The sequence below is a fragment of the Chenopodium album genome, chromosome 10 (assembly GCF_948465745.1).
Source record: "Chenopodium album chromosome 10, dcCheAlbu1.1, whole genome shotgun sequence".
In the NCBI taxonomy this organism is placed as follows: domain Eukaryota; kingdom Viridiplantae; phylum Streptophyta; class Magnoliopsida; order Caryophyllales; family Amaranthaceae; genus Chenopodium; species Chenopodium album.
This window is the reverse complement of record NC_137843.1, coordinates 61,099,784-61,124,372: the sequence shown is the minus strand read 5'-3', so window position 1 is coordinate 61,124,372 and position 24,589 is coordinate 61,099,784. Positions and strand designations below refer to the sequence as shown.

Genomic DNA, 24,589 nt, shown 5'->3' with positions numbered 1-24,589 from the left:
CGCAAAAGATCCCTAATTATTCATATACCATTATTCTTGTACTTTGTCATTAAACAATTAACTGAATTAAGTATTCCAATTGTCTTCTCTAGTCTAGATTATGGTGGAATCTGCTAGTTTATGGTTGCCTTTTATATTCTTCAATGCACACTTGTACCTAAGCCTAAAAAAAAAAACACAAAAGGCTTGTAACCATTTTGTTTTACTTGTATATTATCGGTATCTGGTTTGTACAGGTGAGTTTAAGTGTTTATCTATTTACTTATTTAGAGTTGAGGTTTCCATTTTAAGATTGGGAATTATACTGTACATCACAATTCGTTAACAAAGATTTTTTTTAAAGACAACCTCAAGAAATTAATTCATCAAATCAAGTTCCTCCAAAGTTTGAAAGCCTCAAGGGAACAAAATAATACAAATATTTTCATTACTAAGGGTCTGTTCACTTCAGCTTAATTTTAATTTAGATCCAATTAGTTCAGTTCAACTCCAATCAGTTCAATTCAGTTCAGTTCAGCTCCAATCAGTTCAGTTCAGTTCAATTCAGCTTTTAATTTCCTTCTCTAATAAAATATTCATTTTAGCTCAGTTCCAATAAATTCAGTTCACTTCAAGAACAGACCTTACACACGTATCCCACTTAGCCACTAAGTGATACAATAGATAAGAAGAAGATGTTTTATTAGATCAGAATCTCACACATGACAACCTTGTCTGCATTAGTAGACAAGGTCCCTTAGAGGGAGGGCAAGAGAAAGGATTTCACACCCCCAAAAGTGCCTATTGCCTCTAGTAGTTGTCAACAACAACTAAACACATTTAACCTCCTCCCCTTTGAGCCATTGACATCTATTTGTTGTCTACAATGCAAATTATTGTAAATCTTTATAAAATTAAAGATTTAAGGGAAATTCTCAATTATGTCCCACAATTTGTGAGACACTGACATGGTGAACTCCTTGAATATTTTTTTACAGATAATGATGACCCTACTTAAGATATTTATCTAACGTATAACCTTATTTTCACAGATAGTTATTTACTCTCTAAAAAAAAAGGTAAAAAAAATTAACCCAACCCCAACCCAACAGCCATCCTCTCCCTCTTCATTGCCCTGGCGCCCAAGCTACCTTACCACTACATGGCAACCCTAGCCAAACCCACCCTTTTGATTTTCCCATTTAGACCAAGCCCCATCCAGATCCCCAAACCTCGACCATTGCTCCCTCTATCCTCTAACCACAACCACCAAAATGCCAAACCCATGACCCCCCTCTTTTTTCTCCTCCACTCAGACTGAAACCCAAACCCACGACTCTCCCTCACTCTCCTCCGCTAAGGCCCAAACCATAACCCACGACCCAATTAAACAACCTCGACTAGGGTTTTGATTTAGGCAGGGTGGTTGAGGTTAGGGGTTCAGTTGGGGCGAAGGCGGTGGGGATGGATGGGTTAGGGTTTCGGTGGGGGTGAAGGTGGTGAGGGTGGCTGGCAAGAATAAATTTAACCATTATTAATTTTAATTAACCATTTATGAAAATAAGGTTTTTTTTTTGTTTTTTTTTTTTTTTTTGAGGAAATGAAAATAAGGTTATAAATGGGATAAAATTCTTGAATAGAGTCATTTTGTATAAACATTTCGTGGTCACTATTCAATGTCTCACAAATTTAGGGTCACCATTGAGGTATTAAGAATTTTTTAAAATTTAATAATCACCCAAAAAAAGTAATGAATAGGGTCTGTACTGTTTTGATTTACTGAATTGAGCTAAACTGAACTGAACTGATTGAAAGCTGAACTGAATTGTTAATTGAGAGAAGGAAATTAAGAACTGAACTGACATTAAGCCGAAGAAAACAGGCCCTAAGAGATCTTATGCACTGTTAGGATGTATTTTTTTATTAACTGTATCTTTCTACGAAGGTAAGGGGAAAAAATCATTATAAGACCATCTTGATTTGTGCGCTGAGATTAGTGTCACCATGAACTTGAATAGAAACTGTTATTATGTATGATAAAAATATTATAATTTGTTGCAGCATTCCTTGATAAATCATGAGACAGCACCTAGCTGCTAGTAGTAATTGCTAACAAACGCCCACCCGACGCTGTTGTTGCATTGGCTTAATCGTAGCATAATTATTATATACAAGTATTCGCATTATCTTATTGGATATACTATCTTAACATAATACTTCTTTAACAACATCATTAATTCATTATGCTTTTAATACCGGATTTGTTTGATTTCTATATCAATTAGCAATGTACCAAGATAGCATAATCTGGTTGAAGAACTATGCAAGTAGTCATAAGGTGGCCGTCTTTACCAATTACCATTATTGAAAGTCATCTTTAAAAATGGAGGGGAATAAGATAAGGGTTTAAAAGGAAAGACATTTGTTCCTCCCACCTAAAAATGGGATGCATCTGAAAAAAGCCCTACTAAAGAATTAGAAATTATAACATGGAATGTACTATTTGATTTTGCACGTTTTTACCAGTATTATGCTTCGTATATAACAACTATTATTATGTAAAATTGCTAAAATATTGTGTCTAAATTTAAATTTTAGAATCTCAACTTCTTTAATTAGAAATCACCTTTTAATTTTCAATAAAGACACCGTAGTTGTTAATCACTTTTTTTTTTGGGTCAAAGACTACCTTTAACCATATTTTGGTGACTAACTTACAATCCTCAGCATTAACTCGTCGTTAACTCTCATGCCATGGTTGTACCTCTACTGCTACTTAGGGCCTGTTCTCATTTATTGAATTGAATTGAACTGAACTTATTAGAGATGAACTGAATTGAACTGAGCTGAAATGAATATTTTATGAGAGAAGGAAATTAGGAGTTAAGCTGAATTAAACTGAACTTATTAGTGATGAAGTGAAGTGAACTGAACTGAAAATAATCTGACGAGAACAGGGCCATAATGTTAGTATGGAGCAAAATGCTATACCCTGAGTCCCTAATACATTATGTATTGGAGAAAATTAGGAAGTAAAATCCATTAACCGACAGAATCACTATAACTAAATAATGCATATTTGTAATCTATACAAAAAGCTGACATTAAGAGACTTATTATGGATTTTGGTGAATTGCTGAATCTTTTGCCCAAAAGTTGTGAATTGCTGATCCAGTGAGGCAGTGACCCCTCTCCGGCTCCCCCCTCTTTCTTTTGGGATCTTATGTTTTTTTTTTAAGGAAATTCTCACATACGGAGTACTCCTATCATGTCTTATATTATTAGGAGTACCGACTATCTAATAATGTCATGTATAAGGAGTTTGTGACATTATATACTATTGATTTATCTTTAAAATGCTTTGCTAATTTTTTTATAAATACTTAACCTCAAAAGTAATACGAAATACGAAGTATTTTTAAAGCTTCACTTGAAAGATTAAAGTATTTTTTAGTGAAGATTATAATTCTAATTTGATGGTTTATAAATGATCAAGAAGATGTACATTAATGAAGGTTTGGAGAACAATACTGTCTTCTCTTTCCTAGTTGTTTTCATCCTTGTAAAATAAAAAACACAAAACACCCAAAAAAATATCTTAATATATGATGTAGATTCCTATCTCAAAATATGGACTACATCCTACTTTGTATTTGTAAACACACAACTATACGAGACAAATCCTTTTCTTTTATTTTCAGGAGTCACAACCTCACATGAGACAAAAGCCTTCATAATGGAAATTAATGTACGAGTAGTCGAGTATGTAGTAGATTCTTACATTTGCGTAATTTTTCCACAATCTACGTCAACCTCTTATAATATTCTTTTTTTTTTGGTGAAACCTCTTATAATATTCTTGTGTGTCCTTACTAACCACGAAAGTCCTTCTAGTTCGAATTTCACATAGTAATATTCTGTCACTTCATGCCTTGGAAAAAAGCCCAAAAAAAGCTAGTATTAGCTTATCCTTTAAACTTTGTTAACGCTTACTATCCTTTCTTTTTAATATCCTATAACATGGACAGGCGGACAGAGTAATCCTTATATAGTTATATTACTAACTAATCTCTATAACACTAATCGAATATCTCCATGGTAGTTGGTATAAAAGTTAGTGAATAACGTATTTGACTATTTGAGCTTAATTAAATTTATTTGAAATTTTTTGTTGTTGTTGTAATGGAACATAAAATGCCTTATCTACAACATTTTATTTTTGAACTTAGCTTATTTAGAAAGTTTCATCCTTTGTCCAAAATAATTAATGGTTTAATTATACTTCGTAAAAATTTCTATGAGTAATAAAGATTAAAGAAGTGGTGTTTTTTTTTTTTTTTTTTTTTTTTTTCCGACAAGAAAGAAGTGGTGTACAAAAGAATGGCCGATCATGGAATGAGCATTTTAAAAAAAACAAAGGTATTGTTAATAATCTATTTTACAGAAATAAACTGATCAGAATGGGGTATAATGATATTATAATAACAAAAATATATGCTTAAACTTTGAAAAGGTCAGATTCTATTGATATTTGTTTTTTTAAAAAAAAGATTCTATAGATAATTAAAATATAATTTTAAAAGGAGAAAGAAAAAGTATGTCGTTTATTTTTTCTAGTGTGCATCTTAATGAAGAAAAAAGTTGGTGTGTATCACGGGGCGTCGGTGACAAGGTTTGTTGCATGTCAAATGTGCGCATCAATATGTCAATATTCGGTTGTTCTGTGTGTATATAATTAGAATGATTAAAATTACAACGTATTAGTTAGAAAGGTGGTAGAGAGTCTTTGTATATGTTAGTTCAAATCTAATCTCGAAAATGATTTATCAACTATCATATATGCATATATACAGGCAAAAGTGAAAGTTTAACACCCTAAAAACAACAACAAAAAAAAAATATTTTGGGAAATTCCCATTGGTACACCCGTGATTTTGACTTTTCCCATTGATACACTCCAAAATTTTTGTCTTCCCATCGGTACACCCATGGTTTAGTCTTTTTCCCAACCGTGACTAACACCGTTAAAAAGTATTTCATTAAGTTAAAATAATTAAGGAAAAGACTATAATACCCCTTTTAAATATCTAATGTCTCGATTTGTATGTCGAAAATTGTTCGGTTAAAGTTTTGGAAGTCATGACAAAACAAAACAGAAATATCATAGTCTGAACAATTTTCGACACGCAAATCGAGACATTAGATGTTTAAAAGGGGTATTATAGTCTTTTCCTTAATTATTTTAACTTAATAAAATACTTTTTAACGGTGTTAGTCACGATTGGGAAAAAGTCCAAACCATTGGTGTACCGATGGGAAGGCAACAATTTTAGAGTGTATCAATGGGAAAAGTCAAAATCACGGGTGTACCAATGGGAATTTCCCAAAAAAATATACTGAATAAAATAAAATTGAAAAAAATAATATTGAATATGATCAGTAATTCAGTATTTCTTTAGAATAATGCTGAGAGGAATTGACTCCTTGAGCAACCACCTAATATCAAATTATACATTATTCTGTAAGCAAATAGTCAATAATGCCGATCAATACCTTAATTTTTTTTTTTTTTTTCAAAAGAAATACGTCATATCTACATATCAATATTCGCAAAGTGAGTACTAAATCTATATGTTACTTAACAATCCAATTGGTTTTATAATTGTTGCAGTGGTAGACTTGATTTGTGTAAAACGGGGAATTATAGTAATTTGATAAAAACAGAAAACTTTCCTTTATTGTAGATACTAGAAAAGAAACGATTCAAGGCATATTTGACTGTTTAAAGTAAATCCTCTCCCTTTACCATAATCTTATTATAATTCATATAATTTTTTATTTTTTTTTAAATGCCTACTTTATTTTAGAGACCCATATTGTGAAATGCAAAAATTAAAAAAAAAACAAGGAATTAATACTTGTATTATAAAGATTATAAACTACTTGATTGCCTATGCCCATGATTATGTATTTACAACCGCAAATGGACCCTCATCATATTTCCAACTTTTTTCTGTTACATTCACCTGTTGTCTAGGCTCTAAGATTTCATGTACAATTGGCTAATCTATAAATAGGTGTTAGAAGGAAAATCAAAGTACAATACTTTACCATTAAGTAGCAAAATTATGTTGTTATTATTACAAGTGAAATGGAATTATAATCATAGTTTAGTACGTAGTACCACTTTTAAATTTTAACCCAACAAAAATACGTGATCTTTTAAGTTTTAACTACTTTATTGGCAAAGTTGAATATCTGCAATGATAGCATGCTTCACGATTTGATATTTCATTAATTTATTTAGTGATTACTCATTGCCAGCCTCTTAATTAGGGGTTGCCAGCTCAGCTCTCTCAATTGTGTGTTAGTGACAATTCAATAATAAGTTTTCCTTCAGTTGACTACTGTATAGTAACTGTATTTATGTTCAAATTATTAGAGCCCTTTAGCTTGTCTCAGTGATGAACATGGAAAAAGATGACCGGAGAGAAGTCTAGTTAATTCATGTCAATTTTAATTTTTAAGGAATTAAACCAATTTTTTTCAATGCTTGGATTTGGTTAAGGAAGGGAGGAATTTATTTTTATTTAAGGGAAGACTTATAGTTCAGCCTCAGAGGAACTTAACTTAAGATTGTAAAGTCGTGATTAATTAGTTTTTTTTTTTTTTTTTTTTTTTTTTTGAATAGGTTAATTAGTTGTTATATATAATCTTGTTAATTGATATAATCTTGTTAATTAGTTGTTATATATAGTCTTGTTAATTATTTATAATTATATTTAGGGGCCGTTTGGTTGGGGGTAATCAGGAAAGGGAATCGGAATCAACTGGGTCGATTCCCTTTGTTGATGTTTGTTTAGCACTTTTAATCATTCCTTTCACCCTCCCCATTACCCCAAATCCTTCCAACTTCATTCCCCACCCCCCTAAGACTTTCCCATTCCCTTTCCCTACCCACCTACACACCACCACATCACCATCTTCACACCACCACATCACCACCGGAAAACCATCACAGACCACCGCCGCCCCTCCCCGACCACCGCCCTCCCCTCCCCCGAGCCTCGCCGACCTCCCCTCCCCCGAAAAAACTCCCCTAGCCCCGTAAAACCCTAGCCCGACCTCCCTTGACCCCGAAAACCGCCGCCCAGCCTCCCACCACCCTCGAAACCCACCACCGCTAGGGTTTCGAGGGTGGTGGGAGGCTGGGCGGCGGTTTTCGGGGTCAAGGGAGGTCGGGCTAGGGTTTTACGGGGCTATGGGAGGTTTTTTCGGGGGAGGGGAGGTCGGCGAGCGCGGCTAGCGGTGGCGAGGGGAGGGGAAGGGCGGCGAGGGGAGGGGGAGAGCCGGCGAGGGGCAGGGGAAGGCCTACGAGGAGTTTGGTGGCTGAGAAAGATGAAATGTGTGGTGGTGTGGTGGTGGTGGTGTAGTGGTGGGATTGATTCCCTTTATTTTAAAAACAAACAACAAAGCAAAAAAAGGGTATTTTCATTCCATTCTTCTCCTTTCCCTTTATTCATTCCATTCCGATTCCCTCGTCGAACCAAACGGCCCCTTACTTTTTTTTTTTGGTAAGAAGAAGGGGGCTCATATTTGAAGGGGAAGATAAGAAAATCCCTCTCAAACGAGTCTCATGAGGTTTGATCCTAGACCTCTAAGATCTCCGTCTAGCTTGTTAACTTGAAATAACCTCACATGTCGTATTCTCTTCATCTTAATTATGCTCATAATTTTTTCACCAATAAAATAAAATAAAATAATTATGCTCATAATTTTGTAATGACTATCTTCACCATTCAAAAATAGTATATGTGACTGCTACATTGTATTGGCTATATTCGTGGCCAACCGCCCCCCGGGCTTGTGGTGTGGTAACATGTGGCTCAATGTGTAAACTCTTTACCCATGATTGACCATCGATCTGGACCATCTATATCACCGTATAGAAGGGGCAACGCTAACAAAACGGCCCTTTATGTTGATGTGAGCGACTAAATTATGTACACCTTGCAATTCATTTGACATGCGAATAATTATTATTATTATTATTATTGTTATTATTAATTTTTTTTTTTTTTAAAAAAAAGTTGCACAGTATTGAATTATGCTGTTGGACTGCTATTAATGGTTAGGTAGAAATAGAATGGACCATAGTAGTATTGTGGTGTTGGTTCACCAATTGCCAATATCTAAGTGGGCTCACAGAAATGGGCTTCATTTTACTTTTGAATTTGAACCCCACTGGCCCACTTAAATAAAAGAAATTTATTTAAGTATTTTTGTGGGCTCTATTTTTCCATAAAAATCTGAATTTTAACATATTATCTGTAAAATGGCTGGCTAGCAAATGGGAGAGACAAGGTATTTGCAGTCATAATTAAAAAAAGGTGTAACTGGAGCAGAAATAAGATAGAGAATATGGAAGTGATGAATTGGAAGTTTTCATTGTTTGGAATTGGAGGCATTATAATTTATATATGTAGGTCATATTATTGTATATTGTCTGTTTTTCTTGTTTTGTCAAAATTGTTGTTTGGAGAAGAACAGGCCTACAAAACTATTAAACTAATCAAGAAACTTTTATGTTTTCTATTGAAGGTATAATGGAGTACAATAATCTAAGAAAAGTTTTCCCAGTTTTCCCAATTTTCCCAATTTTGACAATTATGTTTTTAGCTTAAAAAATCTCAATATAATACTCAATGTACATGTGTACTTCATTCCTAAGTTTCTCAAAATAGGTGCATATAAATAAATAATCCATAACATTTCTCAAAAAAATGAATACTCTAGCTGAAAGAGGGCGCTCAGTGCATAATTGATATATGCAGTCGAAGAGTCAAAAGTATATCATGCAGTATTTTGGTAAATTTGTTAAATATTTAAGGGAATTCTGATAAATTCATTAACATGACTTCCTAGGAAGACAAATGCTTATATGAATGGTATATACGGTCAAATGATGTATGTTTTAAACCAGATGTATGTCCAAGCATAATAGCATGTATAAACATTCATGTGGTTCATAAAAAAAAAAAAAAAAAAAAAAAAAAAAAAAAAAAAAAAAAAAAAAAAAAAAAACTTTGTGTTTATTTACAAATTATACCTCTTAGTACCTAAATGCACGAAATTTTATTTTTAGGCGCGCCATATAAGCAATGCGTCAAATTAAGTTGGCCTTATGTTTTGCAGTTTTGTGCCATAGGCTCATATCCGTTTGCCTGTTTGTGAATTGATGATGGTAATTTTTTTTTTCGTTTTTTTTGGGTTTAATAATGGTAATTATTGAAAGGCAAGGTATACATTTATAAGGCAATACCTAGGGCTGTCAAAAACTGACACGACACGATAGCTCGATACGAAATAAGCAGGTTTGGGTCAACAATTCTTGACCCGTTTACATAATTGGGTTGACACGAACACGACACGAAATTAAACGGGTTAGGTTTGGGTTGAAATTTTCAACACAAAACCAACACGTATAACCCGATTATACAAATGGGCTGAACGACAACCCGTCAACCCGAACTCGACACGCTTAATCTATTAATTAAGAAGTAAAAAAAACTAAATTTTTTATTCAAAATTTGTAATTTTGTAATTATCTTGACACCATTTATACATTTTGGTAATTTTTTGACGGTTAATTTAGCTACAAAATTATAATTTTCATCTTTTTGTAAATAAAATTAAATTTGGCAGTTAATTTGAGACAATTCTTATGTATGGTTATATTGTTAAACCTACTAGCTTTAAATCCTTGTGGTATCTTTTGCTAAAACTACTAACTTTAAAGTATTGTGTATCTTTAATGAATTAATTATGTTTGTCTTTTTTATTTTTGAATTGAATAGTAATTAGTTTATTACATACTATTTGGGTAAAAGATTACTCGCATTACCCGTTTAATAAGCAGGTTAGGTTTGGGTCAAGGGTTTTCAACCCGTTTAATAAACAGGTTAGGTTTGGGTCAAGGGTTTTTCAACTTGTTTAAAATCAACGCGAACACAAACTCGACACGACACGTTGACGGCCCTAGCAATACCTAAAATAACGATTAAGCATAGTTTGATTTTTTTAAACCTTTTGGCGGTACATGGCCTATCGAATTATCGATATCAAGTGTAAATCCAACTATAGTCACAGAATTCCCTCCAAAGAAGGGCCTTATCATAATGACAAACCTTATCCTAAGTTAGGAAACTAGCAAACCACTGCTTGTAGAAGACTATGGACACCAAGACTTAGAAGCTCAAATTGCTAGAGATATTGAACCACACAGAAAGCCATGGCAGCATTGATCTGCCACCTTCAACCAACGAATTTCCACGCTAAAGGAAGACCTGTCATTTCTTGCACAATGCAGCAGCCGACCCAGAGTAACATCAAGGTAATAGGCATTGCTCTTACCAACATGACATCTTGTTCCAGCTATAAGCAACTCTCCCGTCACTTGCTCGTGGCTCATATGATAGCTTTTCAGGTGATCATTAATGGTGCAGCCAAGGAAATAGGAAGAGCAGCAGTGATAGCAGTCACCAGAGCAAGAGGAATGGAGGTGGCTGGTGCAGTAGACAACTACTATGTAGGAGAAGACATTGGGAAGGTAGAATCTCCATTTCTTTGCTTAATTCATCAGAGATGTTTTATCCTTTCAAGCTTGTCTTCAAAACCTGTGTTGCAATTGATCAGCTATGTGACATGGAAGAAGCCCTGGAAATACCCATAATGAATGACCTTACAATGGTATTGGGCTCGATTTCACAGGTAAATTACAACAGAATTTATGCCAAAAAGTATTACTCCCTTCGTTCCATGTTAATCTGCATACTTGCCTAGTTGCCTCTAGCAAAAGATAGAGTGGTAGATATAAAAGGAAAATGTAAGAGAAATTGTGCAACCAATTTGGGGCAGTGAATAAAAGCAAGTGTGCAAATTAATATGGGACAGAGGAGTACGGCAAGTAATTCTCCTGCCTGACATTTCTTTTGCGACATGAATTCAGTCAAAAGCAACAAGTGTAGTGATTGATTTTACTGATCCTTCAACGGTGTATGACAATGTCAAACAGGTACAATTGGTTTTTTTTTTTTTTATAAATATAATCCTCTCTTTGTACACATCTGAGATCACATACCCTTTCGTACATTAAAAAATTACATTTTTGGAGTTAAGATATTACAAACCTCCCCTGTTCTGCTACACAGGCAACAGCATTTGGCATGAGAAGCATTGTTTATGTGCCGCGTATAGAGCTAGATACAGTGGCAGCATTATCTGCATTCTGTGACAAGGCCAGCATGGTGAGCACATGGTGAGACTATAATGAGAGAAAAAGTTCACAACAAGTTTTAGTGAAAAGAAATCCACTATAGTTTATTACAGTAGCTGTTGTCCTTGACTTCTTTGCATACATTCTTTCTGAAATTTCTGAATTCTAATTGAACATTCAAATAAGGGTTGCCTTGTAGCACCAACACTGTCTATAGGATCTATACTTCTTCAGCAGGCTGCAATCACAGCCTCTTTCCACTACAACAATGTGGAGATAGTTGAATCAAGACCTACTGCAAGAGTAAGCATATGCACTAAGCTCTTTTTGTACTTTTTACTTAGGATTCAGATAATAAATACTCTCACACCATCTCATAATGATAAGTAAATCCACCAACCAACATTAATGATAACAGAAAACAAGATTCAAATATGTCTGCAGGACAACGAAACCTACTCAAATTTGACACTCCTTAGTAACCTATCAATCTTTTTCTCCTTTGCTTGTTTCAAGACAGTAGATTTACGACTGTCAAAAGGCCACATCACAAACATCCCATATGACCATATATAATCATGAAGGTAGTTATATATTGGTAATTAGAAATTCTAACCTTAATGTGAAACCAATTACATTTAGTCCTGTCCTTTTAGTCCTTCTGGCAAATGATTATAGAAAGTCACACTTCCACATGATTTCTCTCTCATTTATTTTTTTTAGCATTTGAATTCGACCAGCACTCCATCAGTAGCAAACCGTGTCCAAAAATCTAAAGAAAGTTTTCATGTCCTTGTTATAAAGCTGTGACTGGACCAGCAGACGCAAGTCATTTCGACACATTACATCTTGTCCAGCTCTTTACTAATTTGGCTTTCTTCCTTAAATATTCTTAAATAGGGCCAACCAGGCAACCACTTGAGGAACCATATATCTATTACACTTCAAGGTCAACAAATTCTTTTTACGAGCTTAAATATTTGTGACCCTACCAAAGACAGGACCCTCATACCAGCATGATGGTCATTGCTTTGGTTCATTAGATCATAACATGAGTATGAAATAAGTTGCTTTGGTAACAGTATCAACCAAAGTTATTTATATGGAGTACTATCTAGGATTTTAAGAAAGATGCTTCATTTAATATGGTTCAGCACTAATTTTAATATCTAGAAAAACAAATGCACTAGCAATTCCTTAACCAGTAGAATAATAAACAGCTATTAAATTGACTTCTGACTGCTTTACAGGATCTTCCATCACAAGATGCAACTCAAATTGCCAACAACTTATCAAACCTTGGCCAGCTTTACAATAGGGAAGATATCTCAACTGATGTTGTGGTAAGAAGATGATCTCATATACAGGAGACATGCTAAAAATGTTGCAAAGTTTAACCACAGAGAGTTTTAAAGACAAGAAAAAAAAGAAATAATATGTTCGAAGAATTAATAAAATTGTGCTCTGTCTCTTATTTCTGAAGGCAAGAGGTCAAGTTCTAGGAGAAGATGGAGTTCGAGTACACAGTATGGTCCTTCCAGGTCTACCCTCTGGCACAACAGTTTACTTCTCAGGCCCAGGAGAGGTTTGTCTAGCAAGTCCTCAATGATTTAAAAAACAAGAAAATTTTACTTCAGTTAGATTACATGGAACATACTTCTTTGACCCCCAAACGAAAATTTCTGGTTCAGGTACTAACTCTTAAGCATGAGATCACAGATGTGCAAAGCCTAATGCCAGGCCTGATTATGTCCATAAGGAAGGTTGTACGACTAAAGGTAACCAGCATTTTGTTGTTTTGCGGCTATTCTGATTGTTTGTTGAGGAAGATGTACTGCTGAATTGAGGACTTTAAGGTTTCAGACTGAATTGTCTGAGGAGTGTGTTCTGAGATACCCCAGAAAGTAAAAGTTTAGCATAGACTACAGAGGCGAAGGTGTATATATCACAAGCACAACGTTTCACTTAAGAACACAGTTCCTAATCTAGAGCAATTTAGTTACCTAAGGTCTTGGAATTTCAAGTGACGAGAGTTTCAAAAATAGATTTTTCTCATATAAGAAAATTAAGAAAAGTCATAGTACCTTTTTATTTTTTGAGGGAAAAAGGTAAAAAGCCATGGTTCCTAAATTTTCAATGACCTCAAGATGTCTCGGTGATAATGGTAGTGGTTAGGGGTCAAATTCCACTCGAACACAGAGCTAGCTCTATTATGTCATCTGCTTCTAGCTTAGCATAATTTTTTTTACTTGCTTGTTGACATTATCTGAAACCAATGTTTCTCTCGACAGAATCTGGTATATGGATTGGAGAAGCTATTGTAAAGATCAGATGTTATTCCCACAACATCAAATACTATCAGACATTGGACTTTGGAGCCTCTGTCCATATTCTTATATCTCAGACAACACTAACAGAAGTTCAAGAAAAAGACCTAGCCCAGCAATCAGATGAAAGGAAGAATATTTAACACATTGAATATGTCAAATGGCGACCACACCCAGCCATTCGGAGAGCATGCGGCAAGTTAGAACTGATGAGATTATACTAACAAGACAGAACTGAACAATTTTTTTGGTCCTGAAAAAAAAGGAAAAAAAAATATTATTGCAGTGTCTTCCACCAGCTGCATTATGTTATCTTTAGTCCTGCATTATTTCTGTTCATTTTGTTATTGTCTCCAAAACCTGTGCTTTAATTCTGAAACTACCTATAGCAAAAGAAATTAACTCTTTAAGCAAAAGTGTTTATTGGTTAAGAAATATGATAAACACCACCAGAATAGAGAAGATTGCTGGGTTAACCATTTACTGAAACAAGATCTTTTTCACAAATTTCTCTCGAACATAAAGAAGCTTATAATTCAGTTTGTACACTAAGCTAATTCTGTTGCTCAGTGTACCACATGGTCCACGCCTCTACCTCAAAATGAAGCATACTCAATCTGTGAAGAATATATACATCGTATCATTTGTCAGGAAAGGGCAACAGATATCCTTAACTATAACAGCTTGACAAGGGTACACATATATGCCCGATATAATATCAAGATCAATGTAGAGTATAATTCAAAATGCCAACACAATTGACATATGTCAAACAAGTGGTCTCAGGAAAAAAAAAAATCTTGGGCTGCCTCAGTACCTCTGATAGGACAAATAGTTATCCTGAAGCAAAAAGAGAGTTGTGATAATTAGGAGCTATAATGTTGGTCTCACCTTAAATTTTCTGGCTATGGCTTTTGTCCACAACATATCTTTCTCGTCATAGGCAAAGCTTATGCTTGAAGCTAGAAGCACAAATCCCACATCATTCTCCTCCCCCATGCCCTGTGTTTTTGCAGAGCAAAGTGGCTGTATTAAAATAGAACCAGTCTCCTCAGGAATAGCCTCCTCCAGCACTGAACCTGTAATAAAATGAACAGTGTACCATTATTTCAAGAAAAACAAATGCACAGATAGGAGCAACTTTGGGTTACATCATACATGCATTTCAGCAAGTTGGAGAGTCATAATAATGTGACTATAATAAGGTTGTCGCACAACGTTATTAACTCATACTTTTGATATTCTTCTTTGCCATTAACAATTCATTGGAATGTCCATAAGCAAAGAGGAAGCCTCTCCTTGGTCATCTAATGACCAAAGTTCATATACAACACCAAAACAAGACTTATTGCCTTTGAAGAACGCCGACATAATTCATGGAAAGAGTCCATTTCTCAAAAGCCAGGGATCATATATCTTCACAAAAGCAGAACATATGAGAATGGCCCGGCCTGATCCTAACTGCTATATAATCAATCTCTACGAATAATTTCGCCCAAAGGATTCATTCTATGTCCACCAAGTTTATACTTTGTCTATGAATTTATCACATTGAAATCGTTACTAGTCGTGCTAAAAGATGCACTGTGAACACCAATGAAAAGGATAAGAAAGAATTGTAAGGGCTAAAGTTTTATAGGTTCCCAAAGCATTTCACCCAAGTTTGATTGGCCACTTTGACCACATAATGCATAGGAAATACCTCTCGGACTAATGTTGTAGGCTATTAATCATAATAGGTCAATGGTGAACCTCTTCTAGAGCAGGGTGAGGAATACCAAGGAAAACTTGGAGAAGTGAGTCCTTAATAACATTACACCTAAGTTCTTTCACAGCCACCAATTGTAATCAAATCTGCACACACGTCATGAGTTTTTGTTGAGGAGTCTTTCAGGCTCCCAACTCCCATGTATCACCTATGTTTCATTTAGGCAATCTTAGTTTTGACCACATATGACACAATTCCCATATGGCCTACCGAGCCATAACCACATGACAAAAATGCTATAAATTACAGACACACCCTCATAGAGACAAATGAAGATTAGAACTATAAGAAGGAAACTTGGAGAAACCTTAATCACCATAGGTCCATACCCAGCAAGGAGTTGCTTTAGATAGTATAGTAAACTTTTATATGTAATAGTAAAATTCACTAGGAAAGCATAAAAATTAAATGATTCAAATTCCCTGGTTTTGTAATAAATGGAGGATTCATCACAAGGTATTATTCAGTAGATATAGTCATACAGATTAATAGTAATAGTAATAGTAAGCCATATTATAATTCACCTGTGCTTTGGGAAAAATAGAGTGTCTCCTTCACATCAGACAGGCCATATTTCTTTATCTTTTCCATAAACCAGTTGACAATCCCATCCTTTGATAGATTTTCTGGTAAGTTCCAATAGCCACGGACACAGATCACATCTTGCAAAGATATAAGCTGAAATATAGATAGAGTTTTTGTAAGAACTTATCAACCCATCAAAGGCTTTTTTTGTTGGGGGTGCAGAGGTGAGGGGTGGGGAAGGAGTGGCAAGCAAATATTATGCATCATATCCCATAACTAAAAGCTTTAATGTGAACTTACTACTGAGACAGATTTTGTATTACGTAGTAGAATATATGTTGTCCAAGCAAGGTCCTCCTTCAGGGCATTTGAAACATTGGGGGACATTACAAAGATTTGTTGAGCACGTTCAGGGAGAGCTGTTAGCTTTTCTGGTGTTGCTCCCTGTATGGTATTAAGATCAGTCCACAGAGCTATCAAGATTCATACTTCCCACATACTAGCTACATCCAGATTATACTATCTAGTGGCTACAGACTCTAAAAAATCAATCAAAAAGGCACCAACCTAAATATGACCAAGGGAATTAACAATAAACACACACACACACATGGAAGATTCATCGAATGCTGTTAAAAGGCGGGAAGACATATGGCTAAAGGGAAAGCTTGAAGTATCGCTGCCGGACCTTTGTTAGTAGATAAAGCACGGAATATTGTAGCAGAAGATTGCAGTAGTACTGCATTCCATGCTGCTATAATAGTCATAATTGAATTATGTGGACACCTAGTTTTAGTTTTAGTTACAGTTTGAACTGATTGCAAAACCGAAAATGGTATGATTTTTAAAAAGTTCTTAAGGTGCAAAGTATCTATTGCACTTTGTGGAAGCCTGGCAGGATTACAAGCAAACTGTTAATTTTATAACAAATCTCCATAAAGCATTGAGCGACTTCCCCTAGCACTTATGGATAATATTTAGTTATTCACAATAATAGATGGCAATCGATTCACTTAGTTTTTATATATATGAAAGGTTTACAAGTTTTACAACATCTAGGTGATTTTCATCATAGTTACATGATCAAAATAGTTTAGAACTCACTTAGCTACTTGGAGGAATGTGTACCCTTATAGATGTTAGAGCACTTTATTGCGTCATTTAGATTGATCTTCATGGAATCACATTTAAATCAAGAAAATTAATGGTGTAAACATTGCATGATGAATGTTAACTTCTCAATAGCATAACATAAACCGATTGAAGTCCCTATCCTTAATAGGCTTTACTGTAATAGCTTGATAAACCAATTGAAAAACCAGCAGATGTAGAACACAATAAAAGAAACTATACAACACAACTTAACATACAGCTTTACCTAGAGAAAGGATTCTTCTTTTATACTACATATTCTTGTAAAACTTTCGTTATAGTCTCAAAAATCAAATCAAACACTAATCAATCCAATTTTTACTAACAAAAAGCGTAATTGATAAACAGTAAACGAAATTTAGCATGAAACTTTACCTTGAGAAATCTTCCCACATAAGGAAGTGACGCAGAGAAAGCCGCCAATGATAGACCCAAAGCCTCAGAAACCTTAGAACACAATTCAATGAAAATCACTTGATCAAACAACAATTATCACAACAACAATCAATCAAAGTAAGCTATCGACTTACAAGCTGAGCTGATGTTACAGAGGAACTCGAACCGGCAAAATGGTTGAGAACAAGAAGAGATCCAAAACCATAACCAATCCATCTGGGCAAGTAAGATTCATCCAACCAAGATATTCCTACAAAAACCCAGTTCATTTATATAAGCAATCAATAGAAATAGTAAACACATCTCAAATCAATGAATAATGCACACAAGGTGTTTGTGTTTATGCCTCAGAGAAAGATGAACTAACCGAAGGTAAATCGAAGTACAGAGAGATTTATTTGTTGCTCGGAATTTGTGGGTGTCGAAGAATCATCAAGCTTGGCTGATAATTTCAAAGATTTTCTGGAATTTCTTCTGGTAACTACGCCATGAAGATGATGATGATAAGAGTTGGCGCGAAATGGGAATGCTAGGTTTAACGGTACCAACTGATTTCCAATTAGAATACCCATTTTTTTTTCAGTTCGAAAATACTGGGAAAAGTATATAAAAACACAATTGTTACAAAATATTTAAGTCTTTTTTCAGAGATACTACGTATATGCGTGAATTGAACAGTAATCAATGGCTGAGATTTTAATTTGATGTGTGTCAAAAAGAATAATAATAAAAAATAAAAAAAATTGATGATATAATAATTTCTAACTAACAAAATTTTTAAGAGTGATTAATTAAAATACAAGTTTTATTGAAAGTGAATCATGTTGTCTAATGTCTACCCTAAAGATTGATATTCAATTAAAGTTACAAAAAAATTCCTTTTAAGTTTTTTGATAGACACGCAAATGTAATGAGAATATTTGTAGTTAGTACGAAGTATTTAAGTGTTTTGGTTAAATTTATTCCTCAGATTTCTAGTTTATACAAAATGAAGTTGTTTGCTTATCCTCCTATTTCATTTTCCACAATCGATATATAACTTATATCCCGATCCTTCCTTGATCAGTTGATATGGCTCCAATCGTCAAAGCTCTTTAATAGCGAGCCATAACATACTGGCTGTCCACTTGTGTTGTTAGAGAGCCAGGGCAGCGCCGGTAATCAAATTTGCAAGACAGCACAAGATTTGTCATTTCTAAACTTTGGCTCTATTGTTTAAGCAAACTTTGAATTCTAAGTAATGCTAAAAAAAACAAATACAAGCAATGACGTGCATAGTTTCAAAACAGAACCTCAAAAATAAAGATTTTGCAACAGCAGAATGAAAGCAGCTAAAAGCATGATCAATACTTCAGGTTGGTCTGTGATGAGAACTGATTAAATTTGAGCTATCCAAAATGAAACATTCCTCTGGGTTTTGGATGACCAAGAAGAGACCATGTCAGGTTTATCCGCATCACAGTTCCTTCTTCTGAGCTTTTGACCTTGCTGGTCTTGGAGGTTTGACAACAGAACCCAGTATTAGAAGGACGACAGGAACAATGGTGCCGATATAATACACACTTCCGTATGCAGTCAAGGTTTCATGCAAGCTTAGTACCTGAAATGACAACCTCATTAGAATGGGGAAAAGTATCATAGCAACAAACAGCAGCAAATCTTCACCCAAAAAAACAAAAAAAAAAAAAAAAAAAAGCCAAACAGCAAATTCTCCCAAAATCACACTAGGGATCCTACTGCGAAAGTTGATCAGTTTCGTTTGATTTTTACATTCCACAATCCACACTTCTTAGTTATATCAAAACTCCCCAGATCTGAGACCTGAGGAGCCAAGCCTACATACCGATGCCTTGGGGAAACGGGGACTGGGATCCAAAACCTCATCCCTGAAAGCCTGGAATCTACAAACCATCCAAATTCCACGTTCATCAGGTCATCATCACCCTCCATAACTAACACAGCAGCCCCACCAAAGACCCACCTTAAAAGACCCAACCAAAACAACCTTAAAATCACAAACGCCGGCATGGCACTGCCACCACCAGTCCACCAACACAACTAAAAAAGAGAAAAGGGCAAGCCAAGATAATCATTAAATATTCCAATTATTTGATGGTTAGAGTGGAAAAGGCTTGGTGTCATCTATTTGACAAAATCCTCATACCAAAGGCTTGAGTGAGATATAGTAGGTTGAGGTGGAAAGAAAAGAAGGGTAAGAAGGTGTAAGTGAATATGAGCAACAGCATCAGTGGGAGTATATGAAAAGAGAGACACGGTGGAAGGGAAATAGAGGCACAGAGGAAACGAAGGTGTAGAAGGGAAGAACAAAGTAACAGAGACATCAAACCTAGGAGAACTGAGAAGAGAATAAACTATGAGTGGAAGCTGGCAGGGTTTGAGTTCAAATTGTAACAAAACATAATTCATGAGGTAAGGGTTTCAGGATTATTCTTATTACTTATCAGTCACCCATTCTGAATCCGAGTGTTTAATGCCAAAGCCCATACAAAGAAGTACACAATAAATTAATCAGAACCAAACAGGCCCTAGGAGATTTGAAAAAATGAGAAACGATGGATGCAAGGAAACTAACCATGAAACCAACTGCTGAATAATTCAGAACCAGCATTGTATATGCAAAATTTACAAATGTCAATAGCTTCTTCAAAATACCCGCAGATACACCTTGCTGCCATCTGTAAATTACTGTTGAACGTATAAAACAGAAATGAGCATATTTAAATAAAAAAAAAATAATGATAATAATAAAATAAAACAAACAAACAAACAAACAAAATAAGCCATTAGCAGCATTGGGTCAAGTAATACCTTTAGACCCAGCAATCATCAAAGCCGACTGGACAAAGAAAAATATGTAGCCAGGATATAATCCCTGTTTTTTCAGAACAGCCAGGAAAAAAGAAATCAGTGAGTGAAGCATATCACACTTATTACTGAATATATAGGTGCACAAGTACTGGGACATGCAGAGATTCAATTCCATGAAGTTATGTAACTATATAATGGCAAAAAAACCAAACAAGTACTCAAGAATCAAGATTCAAATTATCCCATAGAAGACATGGATGGATGACAAACAAGGAGTGATCTTGCATGCACAGAAATTATACGTATCTAAGAGATGTATGGTTATCCACTTATCCCTAATTTCACTGTTTCATCTAAAGCTAAATGACAGGCCAGGGGACTTATCAGTTCAAAGAAGAAGACTCACATGCCAAACAGCACTGACTGTCTGTGTAGCGAGCAGCTGAAAGAAACCAGCCTTCTTGTTCTTCTGGACCAGTCTCTCATAGACATCTGTGACAAGCAAAGTGTTGCTTCAGATACACAAAATTGGTGCCACAGTGAAATAATGAATGAGAAAATAAATCTTGTAAGAAGGTATACAAAGGTTATTTATAGCACAATACAGCAATATATGATCAACAGAAGAATAAATATGATAAGAGGCCAAGAAACGTACAGTGGCGGAGCCAGGTGCTGACTTGTATATTCCAGACAAGTGGTATTTGAACTGCACTCTTTGCCAACTCAACTCCAATGATATCGACATTTTGGGCTCGATCCCACTTGGGCTTTGGTGGGGATGTATTTGTCCATCCACTAAATCCAAAACCAGAAATTATCGTAGCAGCTTCCGAGATAGACCAGATGAAATAATACTTCCACCGTGCTGTAAATCCACACAAGTACTGATAACCCAGCTTTTTAAAGAATCCCCATTCCCCATACGAGGGATTCGTAAAAGTAGACAAGGGGAAATATGGCACCAAATTCAAATAGAGAGCCATGCATATAGCAGCTCGAAGAAGAGCCCGACCTACACCACCCCAAGGTGATGGCTGTTTCTCCGATGGACTCCAAAGCTGCAAAGACAAAGAGCACAATCATGATTCCAAGTTTGTGAATTCCCCGACACTTGTAATTAAAAAAAAAAAAAAAGAGCATGATGACGAACAAGAATGCTTCATAAACCGACCCCTTTTCCTTCTGTCCAATCAAGATAATCCTTCATTTCAAATACAGGTCCAGCAAGGTGACTCCCGCAGCAGAGGCAATATCCAACATATTCAATCAAGGAGGGCTTTTTCAGCAACCGGTTTTTTTTCTGTGCTTCACGTAGGTCTTCATCTTTCAATAGTCCATCTTGATAATTTATTGCGCATGAGATGACTTTGAGCGTCAAGACCATCAGAGCACCTGCAAGGAATTCAATAGTTTTAAAAACTGACAAGCAACATACAGGATACAAAAATTTGAGAGAAACTAACGCAAGCAATGGCAATCTGAAAAGTCCAGTCACACTCTTAGTTCAATGTAATCTTCAGTTATTTCCATCTAAATGAGAAGCATTAGACTTATATTTATAACTTGGTTGCCAGAAGTCATAAGTTTAGGCACCTGACTCAATTGGTGGAGCTTGGAGGACTTATAGATGTTGTAACTCTATTCCTCAAGCTGCTAAAAGCAAAGATTGGGGATGGAGGATGGAGGAGGGCAGGCCTAAAATTGTGGAGAAGGATTTTACACCTACAAATATGTTGATTTGGCTAATTTAGAGTAATAATATTTTATGAAAACCCACATGATATTAGACTAAAACAACAAAGAAATAATAAATTAAAACTTAAAGAGAGATATTGTTGCTAGTTTAGAGTGATATACTTTTCAAACCTACAAGACGTAAGATAAAATAACAAGAAAGATGAAACCTTTCAAAATATTATATCTCCTCCACATAAAAAAGGAAATTGACGGGAAATAATAAATAGCATTCCGCATCAGCAATACAGTACCAACTTGAAATTTTGCACCTAAAATCACCAATTTTCACTCTGTGCGTGCTATATGATACAACAATTGCCACTGAAAGAATGTTTGGCTAAAATATTAATAAAAAGCTGTTTGATATATAGAAGAATCCAAATAGAAATAAAGATAAAAGCTCTGATGATCTGAGACTAAATTTCATCAATTTGGGACTCTTAACAACATTCAGAATACAAAGTTCATTAAGGTGTTGTAGAATTATTCCAATATGGCCAACCATTACAACATATTGCACCCAATAGTGTGAGATGGTGAAGGTAAACATTAATTATAGCTGCAAAAAGTAGAAACTATATAACAAGAAGTTACCAGTAGTGTCGATTCCACCCTCCTTCCATGCATCTCCGCTCATGTAATAAACATGGCTACAAGAGAAAACGGATTAAAATATCAAAACAGCATTCAATATATTCGACAGAACACACTGCATCATTTTGTAACATCATCTCAGCACGAACTACCTCCATGCGACAGTTATTTTCATAGTCATCATGTTCAAATGCCCTTGAAAGTTGAAAATCTTCCACTTCTCTTTTATAGGTTTACATTGAAAAAGGTAGATCAATTCGAATGTACTACTACATACGAAGCACTGAATTTGTAAGGATTAAAAAAAAAAGTCTGCCACTTTATTGATTCATTTTTAGTTTCAAGTACACCATTTATGATCTAGGCAAATTTGGAAATCTGGTGTGCTTAAATGCTAGGGGCTTTCTAAATCTTTGTGCCGAAGTCGCAAAAAAGTTTATCTTGGGACGACGACAGGACAAATTTTTCTAAGAATATATTCATCAAATCTAGTGAACAAACTAAGCTATAGCTACAGAGTCTAATATGTCAATTCTACTTTCAATTGCTAATTAATGTAGTCTTTATTATCTCACTTTCATGCTCCACACTCCACAGTCCACACAGATGACAGGACCATTATTGAGTACATATTCCATGATCGTATAATGCATATACTAAACTCCCTCCTTCCCCCTTTCTCCAATTCTCCTCAATTAGCACCCTTTTTTACTCCAATATACAAATTCTTGACCCGAAATCGATAAATACTTAAAAAATATTCAAACTTCAATCATGGCAACTGCAATGTAGTACGGTTCTCCGTACTGTACAACAGTAACCGCGATAACATCGAGGCAAAACATCACAAAATCACCAAATGCAATACTACTGAAACCAGTCCTGGTCTCCTGGATCAACAACAACAACAACAACAAAAAAAAGCCAAAACAAGTTTTCCATCCAATAACTGAGAGACAAGATCAAACAATTTTTCAATCTTTATCACTCAACAGTATCAACACTACCAAATCAATACTACATAAAATCACAAACTAACATCAAATCAAACAAATCATAACAAATACAAAAACAAATGAAGCAAATTAAATACTTGGTATAACATAAATAGACGAAATTCCCATCAATTAAAACCAATTAAAAACCAAAAAAAATATCAAAAAATCCATTTCTGAATAATGAATCTGAGAAACTTACCAACCAATCAAATACCCAAAAGCGGCGAAGAAAGCGATGAGACCACATTTAGGTCGATAAACAAGCATAGAAAGATACCCAATCAAAATAGAAACAAGAAAATGAAGATTGGAAGAAACCCCAAAAGAAAGGTAACAAAGAAGGGCCCCAGTAAAAGCAGCATAGATGTGTTTTGGAAGAGTTCTTGGGACCAAACGCCATAAAAAGCTAATGGGTATTGTGGCAACATAGCATAGGAGGAATCTGAGCACTGGTACTGATAACCCCAGAGCAGCCGCCATGGACGACATGTCGAGGTCCATGGTTGGCGAGTCACCGAGTTGATTGGCTGAGTTTTGGGGAAGACGAGTTAATTATTAATTAAATAAAAGGGTGGATGAAAATAAGGAGGGTAGAAGATGGGTGAATTGAGTAGTGGACCCCAAGAAGTTATGGGAATGTGTAAATTGTGTGAGACTGATCAGAGATTTGTTGGAGGAAGAAGTTGATGTGCAACTGTTTTTTTTTTTTTTTTTGGTGAATAAATTGGGTTTTTTCAATTGGGTATATTTGGATTTGTGGGTTAATTGAGTGGTTTCAGAGTTTCAGTGACAGTAGACCAATTGTAGACTTCTGGCTGTTAGAGAAAGAGTTAAGTTCTAGTTTTGGGTTGCTTAGGTTTGAGGTTTGTGCCTTTATTGATATTGACCAAAAGGGGAACAATCTTTGGTTGTATTGACCAAAAGGGGTAACTATCTTTGATTGTGAAATGTATCTAGCTAGAATGGTCCTACCTAGGGCTTGGGCTTTGGAGGCATTGTGACTAGT

General features: G+C 35.2%; 3 protein-coding genes across 3 annotated transcripts; 1 reads left to right on the top strand and 2 right to left on the bottom strand.

Moving 5' to 3' along the window:
- Window positions 1–10,234: 10,234 nt before the first annotated feature.
- Window positions 10,235–13,866, top strand: LOC145562820 (dihydrodipicolinate reductase-like protein CRR1, chloroplastic). The gene is made up of 10 exons (XM_081623222.1): window positions 10,235–10,372; window positions 10,466–10,588; window positions 10,675–10,749; window positions 10,988–11,053; window positions 11,190–11,285; window positions 11,441–11,557; window positions 12,505–12,597; window positions 12,738–12,839; window positions 12,946–13,032; window positions 13,546–13,866. The coding sequence occupies exons 1-10, from the start codon at window positions 10,271–10,273 to the stop codon at window positions 13,576–13,578; spliced, it is 894 nt and encodes a 297-aa protein (XP_081479348.1). The 5' UTR covers window positions 10,235–10,270; the 3' UTR covers window positions 13,579–13,866.
- Window positions 13,867–14,032: 166 nt separating this feature from the next.
- LOC145562818 (protein COFACTOR ASSEMBLY OF COMPLEX C SUBUNIT B CCB2, chloroplastic-like) lies at window positions 14,033–18,059 on the bottom strand. The gene is made up of 7 exons (XM_081623221.1): window positions 17,790–18,059; window positions 17,557–17,672; window positions 17,402–17,473; window positions 16,175–16,318; window positions 15,874–16,027; window positions 14,473–14,660; window positions 14,033–14,198 (listed from the first exon to the last, which is right to left on the bottom strand). Exons 1-7 carry the CDS (start codon window positions 17,992–17,994, stop codon window positions 14,178–14,180), a joined length of 900 nt encoding a protein of 299 aa, XP_081479347.1. The 5' UTR covers window positions 17,995–18,059; the 3' UTR covers window positions 14,033–14,177.
- A 555-nt stretch (window positions 18,060–18,614) lies between these two features.
- LOC145562817 (lysophospholipid acyltransferase 1-like) lies at window positions 18,615–24,298 on the bottom strand. Its single transcript, XM_081623220.1, has 8 exons — window positions 23,783–24,298; window positions 22,586–22,641; window positions 21,426–21,646; window positions 20,910–21,312; window positions 20,658–20,743; window positions 20,252–20,315; window positions 20,016–20,128; window positions 18,615–19,022 (listed from the first exon to the last, which is right to left on the bottom strand). The coding sequence occupies exons 1-8, from the start codon at window positions 24,082–24,084 to the stop codon at window positions 18,879–18,881; spliced, it is 1,389 nt and encodes a 462-aa protein (XP_081479346.1). The 5' UTR covers window positions 24,085–24,298; the 3' UTR covers window positions 18,615–18,878.
- Between the last annotated feature and the right edge of the window lie 291 nt (window positions 24,299–24,589).